Source organism: Meleagris gallopavo, chromosome 8 (genome assembly GCF_000146605.3).
Source record: "Meleagris gallopavo isolate NT-WF06-2002-E0010 breed Aviagen turkey brand Nicholas breeding stock chromosome 8, Turkey_5.1, whole genome shotgun sequence".
Lineage (NCBI taxonomy): Eukaryota > Metazoa > Chordata > Aves > Galliformes > Phasianidae > Meleagris > Meleagris gallopavo.
The window spans coordinates 17,946,166-17,961,066 of NC_015018.2; the positions used below are offsets into that span (position 1 = coordinate 17,946,166).

The following is a 14,901-nucleotide window of genomic DNA, read 5'->3' on the forward strand; positions in this document are numbered from 1 at the left end:
TACTGCATACTGAAACACTGGTGGATTGAAGCTGAGATTTTTAGCTGAGCTCAAATCTATATTTCTTTTCCACTCTTAGCTTGCATTTAAAACACTTCATCACCAAGCAGGAGGTCTTCCTGAGTTAAAAATGAAAAAATCTTGATTAAAATTTGCATAGAAGCATAGCTTGTCTGGCAATATGGATGCTGTCACAGTAGGTATGCTTCCTTTTATCCTTCTGAGGGAGGGAGAGGAAATTTGGAGCCCCTGATCTTGCTCCATCCCAGCCCTTTCTGCAGTGGTCCTGTTTAGTTCTTGAGCACAGACATGAGGTTATGCCCAGCCCTTTGTAAACAGATTGTTCTACAGCCAGTCAAAGTTACTGCAGAGAACCTCTGAGGACCACTGTTGGAGAAAAGACCCCATTTTTGTCAGTATTTTAAATTGGTGGTTCTCTTCAATAGAATACATTGCAAACTGCAATTCATCTCTTGCAATTGCAAGACACCTCCTGTACATTATAGGCTGCTACAGCTCAGCTGTACCAGTGGGTTATGTTTGAATACTGTTGTCTTAATAACCTTGTCAACTGGTAGCATATGCTAGCCAACAAGAGTTCAGTCTGACAGTCAAAGGCTGGAAAAGAGTACGAGATGTGTTTGCAAAAATCATTTGAGATATGTGGCTCTCTGACACAGACCCTGAAGATCTGGTAATTATGTCATGTACAGAAAGTCAGCGCGGAGTATGCAGTTACTGTTAAAACCAGCAATAAAACTGGTGGCTCTGATTTTTCACAGTAAGGCAGTTAAAAATTGAACCCTAAAAGACTTTTTAGGAAAGTTATGAAAATCTTTCTCTGCCCTACAGAATTTAGTGTCATTGGTGATTATGCAGCAGAAATGTTGTTCTCACTTGAGAATGCTGCATTACACAATTGTCGTTAGCATATTTCTGTCTATGACTTCTGTGACATTAAATTGTCTAAAGTGTAATTCGCTTATGTATTTGTTATAAAATTGTTTCAAGTTAAACTAGGTATTCTGTATGACTTTGAAACCTGGGAAACAGAAAAAAATGTGCTGGATTAATGATTGATGTGAGAGGAATTGGTGTATGGTTTTTTAAAGCAAAAATTCTCCTACAAATGCTATTTCTGTTCTGAACTAAAATTGGGAAAATGTTACTGCCTGTTCAGAAAAAGAGAAAGAAACATTTGATAAGTTTTATTTTAAAATGATTTCTAAATTTTGAAAAGTGATAATTCTCAAGTCCAAATTCTACTTGCTTTAGATAGTCTTGACTGAAATAAAAGGCGATTTGTTCCTGCACATAAACCACTGTGGTAGACTCAGAAATGTAAACCAGTTCAGTTGTTCCACTTGAGTTACTGGGCAACTTAGATCAAGTCATTTAATCTCTTTGGAGACTGAACTTTCCTAAACTACAAGTTGTAGACAAGAATAATTCTGTGAGATACTTCAGGATTTTTACTTCATACCATTTTCAGATCTCTGAAAAGTGACTAGGTTGCTTGTTCTAGCTAAGTAAATGGCAGTAGGATTGTGATTTCCTAATAATTCAGCCACCCTCTGATTTGTTGATTATTTTTCCCTCACTAGGCTTTGTATGGACACTCTCAGTCAGTGACCTGCCTTGCTGCGTCTGTGACCTACAGTATCATTGTGAGTGGATCTGATGACAGAACCTGCATCATTTGGGACCTGAACCATCTGACATACATAACACAGCTTCCTGCCCACGGGGCGAGTCTCTCTTCTGTTGCCATCAACAATTCAACAGTAAGATCTTCATTTATCATCTTTCTTCTGATGCATCCGTGAACATTTTATGATAACTTAATGGGTACTCTTCCCAACAGAAAAACATCCTGAGTCTGATACATTGATTTTTTTTTTTTCTTTCTATTGAGATTGCTAATAGTGTTCTTAATGATGAGAGGGGAGCACTAAAAGCAGCATCTTAGACTGAGTAGCTAAGCAGAAGCATCTCTGGATAGGTAGGCAGCAGGATTAAAAATCTTTTAGCTTACAAAGCGTGAAGTATTGGTTCTGGCTCACCCATAGCCTTGTTGCTTCCATTATTCCATTAATTTCTCCTGACATTCATGCAACAGACCGTGGCCAGCTAATACCTGTTGGACTTCAGTCTGCCACCTCAGCTGACAACTTTCTTACACCCTTGCAGTGACAGTGTTGTTTTGTTTTTTCTTTCCCTGCCAGCACCAGCTGAGAAGCATGCTGCTGATAGCAATGGCTGGATTTGCATTTACCAGCAGTGGAAAAAATCTTATTGTGGTCTAGGCATAGCTGCAACTGCATGCACGCTCATAGGAAAATATTCTGTGTTGGATTTGAACTGTAAACACCGTTGGTGTGATTTTTTTTTTTTTTTTCCTAACCTTCTATCTCCCAAGAATGTTGCTTGTACATTTGTCTTTTATATCTCTTCTAGTATACTAGAGCAGGGTTAGAGCTGCTCAGACAATTTGAGCTTGCATCTAGCACTGTGGCTTGTACCAAGAGAGGCAAAGTTATTTAATAGCAGTAAAACTAAGTAGACATTCTCTACTTAACCTGTGTCATATTAGAGTTCTACTAACCATACAGTCTGATGGCTGTATGATTGAGGATGGGATTTAATTAGTCTGTTCAGTGTCAGCTCAGCACTCAGCCCCAGGGGTCTTGGTTAGCATTACATGGCTGTTGGCTTTGACCAGCCAACTCACAATACCTGGTGATCCCTTGAGATAGTAGCTAAAATTGTACTAAGCATTCAGAAACAATAGGGTGGGCTGGCAAAAAAAAAAAAAAAAAAAAAAAAAGCATGGGCTTCAGACCTCAAGATAATGGAGTCCTCTTCATCTTGCAAGTCAACTTACCATAAACTGTAGCTGTTTCAGCTGGTGGCTCTTTATCTGAGCTATCGAAAAATAGGATGGTCTGTGGCAGGAACATTGTGGTGACGGAGCCAAAAACAGTTCTCCAACTTGTTGGATTGTAAATGGTAAAACTGATTGGACAATACCCTGCAGAAAGGTTCATTTGAGAGAGAAACCTTGGGAAATTGTTTGAAACTTCAAGGAGTAAGCATAGCAGGATGTTTCATTTTGAAACTTTTGTTTAAATTATATCTTCATATAGTGTGACGTGAAGATAGAAACAATGCTTACATTGTGTTAAATATTCCAGTTGACACAGAATTATGATTTTGGTAATGAGGTTTTTTTCCTGAAAAATTCAAGAAGATTTGTAGGAAACAAATTTCAGATTATTGTGTACTCTCATGCTGATGAGTTTGCTGAAATTTAATCTTTTTAATTACTAGTAATTCTGTGTCAAATATGCTATCTTTGTTTTATCTTCAGAATTCTGAAGAATTCTGCCCTCCAGTGTGAAAAGCTCTATGCTCAAATCAGGCAGAGATGAAGTACAGCATTAGTAAACTGGGCAGCCTGATTTAGTTGTGGACATCCCTGTTCATTGTAGGGGAGCTGAACTAGATGACCTTTAAAGGTCCTTTCCAATTCTAAGGATTCTATGATTCTAGTTGCTTTAAACCAGATGTGCACTGCTAGCTTTAAGGGCACACCAGCCATTCCCAGAATCATTGACTTTGCTGATACTATTCTATTTAACTGGTTCTTAGAATGCATCGAGGGTGAAAAATTTGGGTGGAATTTCAGTTAGTGTCTTGATCAATGTTATTTATTTGATAATGTTATTTAAAGCTACAGCACTGGCTTGTGGTTTTCTAAGTTACTCCAAGGGATTACGTGTGTATTTGCTCCTTATGTACGGTCACTGGTAAGACCATGAACCTACACAGAAAGAACAGGAGAAATACGATTGCAAAGATGTTTTCTGCATTGAATGTGCAGCTCACTGAATGCTGAGCTGGTTATTGCTAGAATGCAAAGCAGTATAAAAATGCGATGACATTAAACTCCCTGTGAGGGGCAGAGGAAGATTGTGAAATCGCCAAAGGCTTCACAGCTAAGGAAGTAAACACTATGTCCTTATTTAACAGAACGTTTATTTGTATATCAGTAAAATTTAAAAGCTCTAGTTCTGGCCCAGAATCTGCACTAGGAACTGACTGTGTACAGTTGCTGTCCCTGGCAGTAGCAGGGAATCAGCTGATGGTCTGCTGGGCTATGCGCTGACTGAAAGGTAAGGGCAGAGCATAGCAATTAGCTTTCTGTATTCTTTTCTTTGTTTATCTCTTTTTCTATGATTCTTTGAATCCTTTGTCATGCTCAAAAATTGTCTTTCTTGATGGGCAAGGAGAGGATTCTTTTGATTGCCTGACATAAAGGTAAGACTGTTATCTTGGTGCAGCCCACTCTGCTGTAACCCTGCGCAGTCTGTAGGCTGCCTGGCTGTGATGTGTGCCCAGGACTGCAGAATGATATTGAGAACCTCCTTTGATCCTCCCCTGTCCAGTTGTAGGAAATGGATCTCAAGGTTGTATTTGTGTTTAGCATGAAACAAGGCATTGCTTTTTTCCCTTTTTTTTTTTTGACATAGCATCAGGTGATCTGTATCTGACACGTCTGTGCATTTTTATCAACAGTTGGAGCTAAGATCATTTTGGAAGTCAAGAGCACAAAACTAGACAAACAAGTCTTGAGGCTTGCCTACTTACGAGGATGTGAAGGAAAGAGGTGCTGGGACAGTTTGAATAAAATGTGCCCAGTAATTAAATGCTTTAGAACCAGCAAGACTACAGAAGGGTGGAAGTAGATTGGAGGGTGTGATGTTCTGTGGATATTTTATAGCCTTAAAGTATTTTGGAAATTGTCATTCAAAATGTCACCAGCATCTTTTATTTTATGAATGGGCATTGCAATTCTAGCCCAAGTTACTAAATGGTTTCTGTTGAATATGTGAAGGCCTCCCCACCTTGAACCAAAGGTTTACTGCTGATTTGCATCCTTTTAAATCCATTATCTCTGCCCTCCTGTGAGAAGAATCAGTGTAGGATCTTGAAAACATTGCCTTTTGTTTTGTTACAGGGTGATATTGCCTCCTGTGCTGGATCCTATCTCCACCTATGGACAGTCAATGGCCAGCCTCTTGTGAGTGTTAACACCACCTGCAGCCCCAAGAGCTGTATTGCTTGCTGCTGCTTTGCTGAAGTGATGGACTGGGATACACGCAGCATTGTCATCACAGGAAGCACAGATGGAGTGGTCAGGGTGAGTGACCAGGGGTGAGAAAAGGAGGAATCCTAATTCAGTGTAAACCTGAATGGAGGGACAGAGCTACTAAAAGCCCATGCCACTTTCTCAACAGAGCAGCACAAAGGAAAAAGACTGAAAACTGGAGTAAAAGACTTCCTTCTTATCAGGTTGCGTCCTCCTCAGTGAGGAGTGTCTGTCATTTGGGAAGAATTTTGAAAATACATTTTTCAATCTGGTTTGTTTTTGAAAACAAAAATGTTATTGCCCATCAGAAATATGTTTGTGTTTCTAGGAGAAACAGTTCCTTGCAGTGAAAACATAGTGCCTAGCACTTCTGTAGCACTTGCTAGTGCGTGGCAATATACTGCCTAAAAAAAAAAATATCAGTATGCACTGCCTTTGTTTCATAAACGGAGACATAGATGTGGTGCTGGTGAGAAAAGCACTGAGATTCACTTTTGCATAAATCAGTACTACAGAACCCTTCAGGATCCATAGTTTCTGAGAGTTCGTTCACAGCTTAGTTTATTATATCATGTTCTCAGGAGCAGAAGTTCTTTCTGGTTCTGCCTCCACTCTGGTGAGAGAGCTTCCAGCGTGACTGGGATCGTGGCTACCGCCCTGTTCGGAAGCCCTGCCAGCTTGCATACCTTTCTCCACTGTGACACACTGTAACATAGTGGAGGGAAGAGAGAACCATGCCGAAACCTGCTCAGATCATAAACTCCAATTTTTCACCCCTTACTAGGAAGAAAACAGCCCTGTCTCCCATGTGATTGTTCTGTTATAATCAGTTGTGTTGGTTTTTTTTCTTCTCCTTTTCCCCTCTTTGCTGGCATAGCTGTGGAAGACTGAATACACCGCTGGCCCAGGGCAAGCTGCTAGCCTGAGCTCACAAAGAGGAGCCGCGGGAGAGGCAAGCAGCTCAGGTATGACCACAGTGTGGACTGTGAATTGCAGGGTGACTTACTGCAGGCCTTGTTTTATTCTGAGAAAGAGCAGGGTGTGAGAGCACAGCAGTGTGACTGGGAGGGTTCAGGCACTGATACAGTGTGACTGTAACCAGCAACAGTAGTGCCTTAGAGGGACAGAACAGCCCTCAGCCACTAGTTTCATGGACAAATCTGATGTGGATGAAGCTGAGAGGTTCTTCATAGGTTCTGTTAAGCTTGATAGACCACCTTTCTCCGTAAACCTATGAAACTAATGAACGATCCTAGCTCCATAAATCCCATTTTCTTAGCACATCTGCTGATAGCCTGTAATAAAGTGTGCTGAGAGGTCAGAGCAGGCAGGTTGTTGTCTGTGCTGCCTTAAATGAAGTCAGAGTTCCTCCAAACCAGTTGCATTCCAGCAGCATGGTGCTGTATATTGAAAGCAATGCCAAGCTGAAGCTGATGCCCTGGAGTTCTTGCAGTGCTGAGATGAACAAGGTGGTAGTGCTACAGCACTGACTGGTATTAAAAACAACTCAGGCTCGCTTTTCTGTTCTACCAAATACAGGAACTGAAGCCTGCCAGGGAGCTTTTCAGGCACGTCCTGATAGTACAGCTTGCTTCTGTTCGTAACGTATTTTATTTAAAAAAAAAAAAAAGTTGTATTGTTAACATGTATAATTTATGCCACTTATTTGCTCTGAACCTCATTAGACATTCTCTGTTGCTTCAGTTTTAGGCATACAGTTTATATAAAGGTAGTTGTAGATGTAACATCTGCATAAAAAGATATTATGCAGTAATTGGGCATTACCACTGAGGTCTTCAGAAGTGCTGTTTGTGGAACTTGGCATCTGAAGTACTTAGACTGAGGTGTAGAAATATTTATAGGTACAGAGGCATATTGAAAATGCCAGACCAGATGCCCATCCTCCCTTTTGTTACATCTCTGAGAGTAGGTAGAGCCAGATGTTTCTAGGGAAGGAGCAATAACACTAAAGATGCCAGATGTGAGGCAGTCTGTCTGCAGAAGCTGGGCTGGTCTGGTTTCATTGTAGTCTCTAAGCAGAGATTGATGCAAGTCAAAGAACAGGTTTTAACTCTTTCCAGAATCCTTGTAGCGTTCAGCAGTCACTTTGCAGATTCCTTTTCCACGTAGAAGCATCTAATTAATTTTAAGATTTTTCTAAACTCTTGTCCTTCACTCCCTGCAGTAGATATTTCCATGTTAGTTTTACTCAGATGCAATTGCATAGTTTTTGTCTGTCAGCAAACTGAGATTTTTGCTATTAAAAAAAAATAAAATTAAAAAGTAATCTTCTTAACCAGTTTTCTAAGCTAGGACTTAAAAGCTGCCCATGGGAGCACAGCAAGATACTTCTGTTTGTGCCTTTTTAATGCAGGATCCTAAAGGAAGACATGTTTTAACCAAGCATATTTAGGTGTGTATGTACACACACCTGTTCTCACACAAGTGTAAGGAGGCATGTTCTCAGATACATGCAGCAACAGCATTTCTTATTGAAGAGCTGAAGTGTGATCAGCACTGTGGCATTCTCCCTTAAAGTATCCAGATGATTTCAGAATTATTTTAAGTGGCCAAGTATTCCCACATCTCATTCTACGCATTAAAGAAAATAAAATTAATACAAAACACAAGTCATTAAGAAGACTAAAGTAACTATGATTGAATTATGTTGTTAGGTCTCTGTATGTGTGTGTATGTGAAATATTCTCAGCATTTAATTATTGGCTCTGTTATGAGCAGATTTAGATAAGTTGATAATAACGGGGCTTTATGTAATTTCTTTTTACTAGGCAATTATGAGCTGTATTATATCCTGGCAGCAGGGTATTGTGGGGCATCTTATTAAGCATAGAGCCAGTGAAAACTGATGAACAATTTTGCTGAACTAGGCATGCAATTTAGAAAGCAATAATACACAAATCCAATTTAGCACACAATTGATACAGCCACACGTCAGCACATGTAACTATCATAGCCACAAATTAAATTGGGATGGGCCTATTTTGCAACAGCACAGGCTAGGATTGAATATATTTGTTCTCAACAACTTGCTGACTGTAAATAACAATCCCTTCCACGCTGCCTCCTAGACACTTTCTAAATATTTATTTTTTAAACCAAACAACAGGTAACAAGTGTGGAAAGCATCTTGTTCTCTTTCGGGAACTGAATCCCAGCCTTGCCTTGTCTGGGAAACCAAGTAAGAACAACCCAACAGTGACAGCGCTCGCTGTGTCCAGGTATGGTTCTGTCCTTTGCATTGTAGCTATGCCTGGCAGAGGGCAACGCATCAGCCTCTGTCCTAAATTCTCAAGTTATTTTATTCTGAAGTTTGTGTTTTGTTTTTGTTTTGTTTGGGGTTTGCTTTTTAAATTTCATTCAAATTGCTCTTTGCCAAACTCAGTCATTCTAGGAGCTAGCCTGGCTAGGAGCATTACTTGAAGTCTGTTGGAACTGGCAATGGTCAGAGAAGAGAAAGCCCAGAAGAAGCAGCAGCTTTTGAGTAGAATAGTTGAAAAGATTAGTGGATGCTATGCTGTCTCTGTACCACAGAAAAAACACTGTCCGAGGAACTGTTGGAAATGCCATCTCCTCAAAAGAAATGTAATGTGGAAGTTTTTGGCTAAAGAATAACTGTGCAGTTAAATTCAGCTTGCACAGCCAGCAGTATTTTAGTTTACTCAATCCCCCTCCTGCAGTGTCATCTGGCTGTAGTATTTGTTGCTATCTTCTTCCCCATGATGTTGCAATGTTCTGAAAAACAACTGCTCTCTTCATCTCCAGAAGTGCTGGCATTTTGATGGTTGCTAAAATGATCCCTATATTTTCTATATTGAGAGTTAGAGCTCTTCATGTGATACTTATATGTGTGGGAAGGTATTGCTGACTCTGCACTCAGCAAAGATTTCCATATGCTGACAAGTCTGAATTCTGAAGCTGCCTGGGTGATTTAGTTAACAGTTACAGATTCTTTGGATCAGAGGAGGTTAAAAGCACCGGATCTGGATTGATCATTATAAATAACCCTCTGAAATTCAGGAAAATGTGAATCTATTTCCAAGTTCAGTCTTTTGTCTAGTCTAGATCATTGTTAACATGAGAGATTACTTGCTGCCCTGCCTGTTGCATTCTCCTAATTGCTGCACATAGAGGAGAAGACCTTATCATATTTGCTTCTTAAACATCTTTTTCTCTCTTTTTCAAGAAATTCCTCCAAACTTCTAGTTGGTGATGAATGGGGAAGAATCTGCTGCTGGTCTGTGGATGGGTAGGGAAGGACTAGTCAGGAACTCATGTTTTCAGCCTTTTGAATGGAGAGAAGAGCATGAAAGAGTCAGATATCAGAAGCATATGGCTGGGGACTGAATCTCAAAGGAATTGTTGGACTGAGAGTGCAGTCAGCTCTCATTCAAATCAAGTAATGGACTCTAAAGCTGCGGGAAAGACACTGACAGACATACAGATAATAAGAATTCATGGTATTTGTCCTTGAAAACGTCTGTATTTTAAATGTTTTTAAATACTGAATTTGGCATAATACTTTGTTGTTCATAAATAATGGCTTGCAAATAAAGTATTCTTGATTTGTGCTGAAGAGCAATGTAGCTTAGTAAAATGAACCAATTCTAATTTTACTATCATGAGATCAAAAACTACTGAATCTTCAAACTGTTATTAACTGAATTTGTAGCAGAATCTTTGTTCTTACCAACATACAAGTATGTTAATCTCTTCTTGCCTTTCCTTCTTCCTGAATCTGCATGAAGAAAATAAATGTGTGCCTTCAGAAAAGATATTTTGTTTGCAAAATGAAGGTAAGAACTCCTAGATCCTAGACTGACAGCAGTGCCTTCATTCGAGGCAGCTGTAAATACGTTATGAAGCAGTCTTTATTTTGAAATTACTGACTTTTTCACAATGATCTGACACAGCTGATCAACATTCTTTCTTTATTTTCCTCTCCTGTCTTCTTTCTTAGACATGTTGTAATGTTACCTTGACTATCAGTATCACAATTTACTTTCATAATTGTTCTGTGTAGTAGAAGTGGATTTTTGTATTGTAAGAAAGTTGAGGACATAATATAACAAATACAAATGTGATTTATGTTCCTAGTTGAAATGAAGGGAGTGTGAAAAATCAAGCTCCTTAACATTTGTACAATTAATGAATATACCGATGTTATGGTATAACAGTGTACAGTTAATGAATATACAGATGTTATAGTATAGCAGAGAGCTTGGTTATGATGTTATTACGCCAAAGCAGGAAAAAAAAATAGGTACACTCACCTGTATCGTGGACTCACATGGGAAATTCCAGTGGAGTGGATCTCCAGAAGAGATCCTTCCCCACTGATGGTCAGCACTTAAATGGGTCTAGGAGAGGTGGAGCCAGGCTCCACCCCTTCTGGCAGCACAGGTGAATTGCCTTCACCTGTGATCCCGTGACTGACTCATTGCTCGCCTCAGGTGATCAATCAGAGGTTCCGGCCATGATTCAGCAGCCCTGTACAACATTTTATTAGTAAATTTGAGGGAGCTATATTAGTGATAATTGCTTCTTCCCCCTCTCTTCTCCTGTCTTGCTTTGGTAAAGAAGTTGTATGTCTTAGCTTATTAAGGCCTGAGAAACCAGTTAGGCAGAGTGGCTTCCTGAACATCACAGACTGGATAAGGATGGAGCCTGGATGAATACAAAGGACACTGTGTCCGTGAAGATCTGTGTGTTCATATCAGCATGTGTACCCATGGACAGCCACAGCCACAAGAGTTCCATGATTTCTACTGCACTAACTGCTTAGTGCTGCAGGAGAGAAGCCATGTGTGTGCTGTGCTGAACAGCCAGAGACCAAGGAACATGCAGAACTGCTGTATGTCATAATCTTGGTGCTTAGAAACTTGCAAGCATCATTAGGAGGAATCAGGAGTAGATTTTACTTATCTTGCTTATACACCATCTTTTGTCTTCCTGTAGGTCAGTGCTTTGTTCACAGTTTATATTCTGAACTATATTGTCGAATAAGCAAGATTTCCTATGGCAAACAGCTTCCTGGCTTCCACAGTGTTGAGACAGATCCCTTTCCTCATGTCCTGCCTAACTTCCATCATGAGTGAGGTGATTGCCTATGGTTATTAGTGATCAGCTCATGATGCAGGCGTACAAGGAAGGCTGCATTATGTCTACATAGATGACCTCCCTGGTTATCTTTCCTAACCTCCCAAGTGCATGACTTCATGACTCCAATACCAATTTTTCTGTGTTTGGTGAAAACATACACTTGGAAGTAGGCTAAAATTCACCACCCTTATTCCAGATAGCCCTCTTGTCATTGTCTTGCCCAGCTTTCTTGAGGACTGGAGAAAGATCAATTGCCAGAGAATTCAACAATTAGGTACACTCCATTTTAAGTTTTCTCTCTCTCCTTGCATTCCTTAAAAGTAAGCTGTGATTTGGCTACACAGCAGGATTTGGACTCCTTTCAACTGTGAATATAGCTTTGCTGAAACATCATAAAGGAAATTAAGAGCCATGGAAAAAGCTTGCTACCCATGCTTTCATTTACCTATTGGGCATTTTGATGGCTTCCTAATTATCTGCTCCCTTTGTGTTTTCATCTAGCCTGTCTTTGCCAACAGCAGACATTACCTTTCTTGGAGCTGGCTCCAGAAACTACTTTGCTGCCCACACAGTAGCACTAGTGGTACAGTCTTCTAGATAGCAACCTGGCTTTCTCAGGCATAAGAAGAGGCCACTTGAAGGTGCAGATTAACTGTGCATGGATTTGGCAGGCTAATCTCCTTGAGCCTTACATTGTTTTTCTTACATCTTCAATGAGACATCAAATTGTTTTGGATCACAGAACAAATCCAGAATGTGTGTGAATGGCAGCCATCAGGTTAAGAACAAAAGTCTTTATGAGCCAACCTTTTTTAATACTCAAGGATATTTAATCTGAGAGAATATAATAGCTTCTCTAATAGCTAATGTGATGTAGGGGTGGAAGATCTAGAATATGTTTTTGAAAATAAGCAGGTAGAGCAATTCCACAGCAAATGCTTTCAGCATTGCTACTGTAAGTGGCATGATGCAGATATCACTAGAGCATTGTAATTATCTCAGAAGCAACTTTTGCAAGGGGTAGGTAGCTTGGAGTGAGAATTACCTTTAAAAGAAATCCAATCCTATTAGAAGATGAAATGCAAAATAAAGGTACAGTTTTAACTCTGCTCTTTAGGTAAACCAAGATGTAAAATATAGAACAGCACAGCATTTACGTGACTTTAAAAACCAGCTTAATCTAATTGGGGACTATGAAACCTAAAATGCCTCAATCGCACTTATTTGGTTTTTGCACAGACCATGCTGCTTCCTGGTTCTGGAATAGGAGTTTTATAATTGTTACAGTGAGCATTGAATACCGTCTGATTTCTGTTGGTTTCTATTGACTAGTAAATGCTAGTGAAGCAGTATTTGCAGAGTTGCCTATGTACTGCAGATCCTTTGTATCTTCATGGGGAAAAAAAAACAACGATTTGCTCAAATATACTTTTGGAAAATCCATGCAAACCTATTTGCAATTCCCACAGGAAAGTTTCACGTGATTCATGAAAAATCCAGGATTTTTCATCCATGGATCTTGAAGCTTGTTACAAGGAGGAATTGGTAAGCATATCATCTTATTCAGGGTCTTATATCCCTGTCATGAGGGTAGTATTTGAGAACCATATGAGCTAAAATCATTAGCAGGGAGTCTGGAATTCAGAACCAAGTGAGTTTCAAAAGTACATCAGAATCTTGGCAACCAGCAGTACATTTGTTGCAGTAAATACTGAACCAACGTAGGCCTTGCAATGAGAGCAGCTGAGCCTGTGTTCAGTGATCACCTGATGCGTTTCATACACAAGAGTCTTGCTGGCCATGTGCATGCAGAGAACAAGGGGGAGCACGGTAGATAATAGGCTGTAACTGAAGATGTTAGATGAGTCTCTCAATTGGAAAGAACATTGTGAGCCCTGCAAAAAGCCATCTCTATGGGTGAATGCAGCAGTGATGTGAGAACTTAACCCTGTTTGAAGTCAGAAATTGTCTCCTTTTTTCAATTTGGGCAGAAGACTTTATGAACTTAATTTCTTCCTTGTACATCTGTGCTCTAGCCAGGAGGGGCATGCAGGAGTAATGCTTCCACACCTGTTCCAGTTTTGGTGATATGCTTAGCTCCCATGGGAGGTAGCACAGAAATTCAGCCACTGGAATGAACAGTGGGAGTGCTCTTTTAGCTCCTTATGAGTTCAGACCATTTTCCACAGTCTTCTGCCTGCAGCAATCTCCAGTGATGAGACAGTAACACTACATCTCCTCTGCCAGTGTCTGTGTTTATATCCCCTGCCTTCTTATTTTTTTGACATTACAAGAATAACCAAAATGTGATGCAAAGTGTAGTAATATAAGTTGCTGTCTTTGAATGTTGCAGTTGGTGAACAAGCAAAAGACACTTACTTACTCTGACAGTGAGATTATGCACATTATAAACAAGGGATTCTGGTAGTTTTTACTGAAATAACTGTGGTTGCTGCCAACCTAGGAGTTAGTTTGATTGGGAAGGTGAAATGTTCATTTGCTCCATAACTTTTGCCTGTCTAACAGGCTGTCCTCTGCCTGTAATCTGATTTTTTGTTGACTTTGTGCAAGGACTCAGTTGCTGTCATAAGGAGTGTAATCACGTGGTGTTCCTGATGGGTGTCTGTTTGAAGCTCTGGGCTGCTTTTGGCTCTTCAGAGCCCGATTATGAGCTAAATATATACTCTATGTTTGGGCTGTATATTTACAGGCCCTTCCCTGTGCAATGCTAGGTCTGTGATAAGTGGGAGGAGGCCCACTAGAAATCTACTCAAGCAGGTCTAATTGTACCAAATAGAACGGCTCAGTAGAGTGGAAAATAGTCCTCATATATCTACCCGAAGAAGATAATGACCTTTTAAATAACAGAAGCAATTTTATTTCAATACTCCAATTACTCTGAACTCTCAAATGTCAAAGTGCTGGGCACTTTCAAAATAACTTAATTTAGACATTTATAGCACTTAGACATTGCTAGTTTCTTATCTAACCTAATTATGGGTTGTACAGGAAATTGCAAAGCATCCCAATTAATGTTATTTTTTATAGTGATGCATGGAAGTGGCCTTTGCCATTTGCTGTCATCATGTGCACAATGATTTACTCATTTGGACTTTTGAGTTGGTTCCCTGGCAGGACAGAGCTCTTCTATTCTCTGATCTTTGGAAGTAAGCGAGGAAGAAGTAGGGGTAGAAATGAGTGTAGTTATGTTTGCCGGGGGCATTTGAAGGGCACAGATTTCAGTGAGAGTGGAGTGAGTTTGCAAGGCAGGACCATTTCAGGCATAGAGATGCCATATAGAATAATATCAGCTGGCTTGCAACCTCTTTGATCTGAGTACTTAGGCCAGGATTCTTCAATTACTTCTCAGCCTTGTGATGAGTGCAGTGGAAAGAGGCCTCGTTTTTCCTGAAGATAATCCAAATGGATCTATGTTTAATTTCTCAGAGATGTGGAGCTGTAATTAACTGTGTAATGTATCTGCTGTCAAATATGTCCAGTGCCAGCACAGAAGATGAAGTAAAAAAAAAAAAACAACAAAAAAAACCAAAGAAGATCTCATTTCATGAGGTTCTCTACATACAGAACCATAATGCACTGTTGTGTTCTCATTCACTTTCTTATTGTGA

General features: G+C 39.9%; 1 protein-coding gene across 1 annotated transcript in view; it reads left to right on the forward strand.

The window, feature by feature from the left end:
* Window positions 1–10,520, forward strand: part of WDFY4 (WDFY family member 4) — a 125,887-nt gene extending 115,367 nt beyond the window's left edge. The window contains 5 exon segments of the mRNA XM_031554435.1: window positions 1,605–1,784; window positions 5,021–5,203; window positions 6,030–6,117; window positions 8,280–8,391; window positions 9,357–10,520. Of these exon segments, the coding sequence (XP_031410295.1) occupies window positions 1,605–1,784; window positions 5,021–5,203; window positions 6,030–6,117; window positions 8,280–8,391; window positions 9,357–9,423 (630 nt within the window). The 3' untranslated portion in view covers window positions 9,424–10,520.
* Window positions 10,521–14,901: the final 4,381 nt, after the last annotated feature.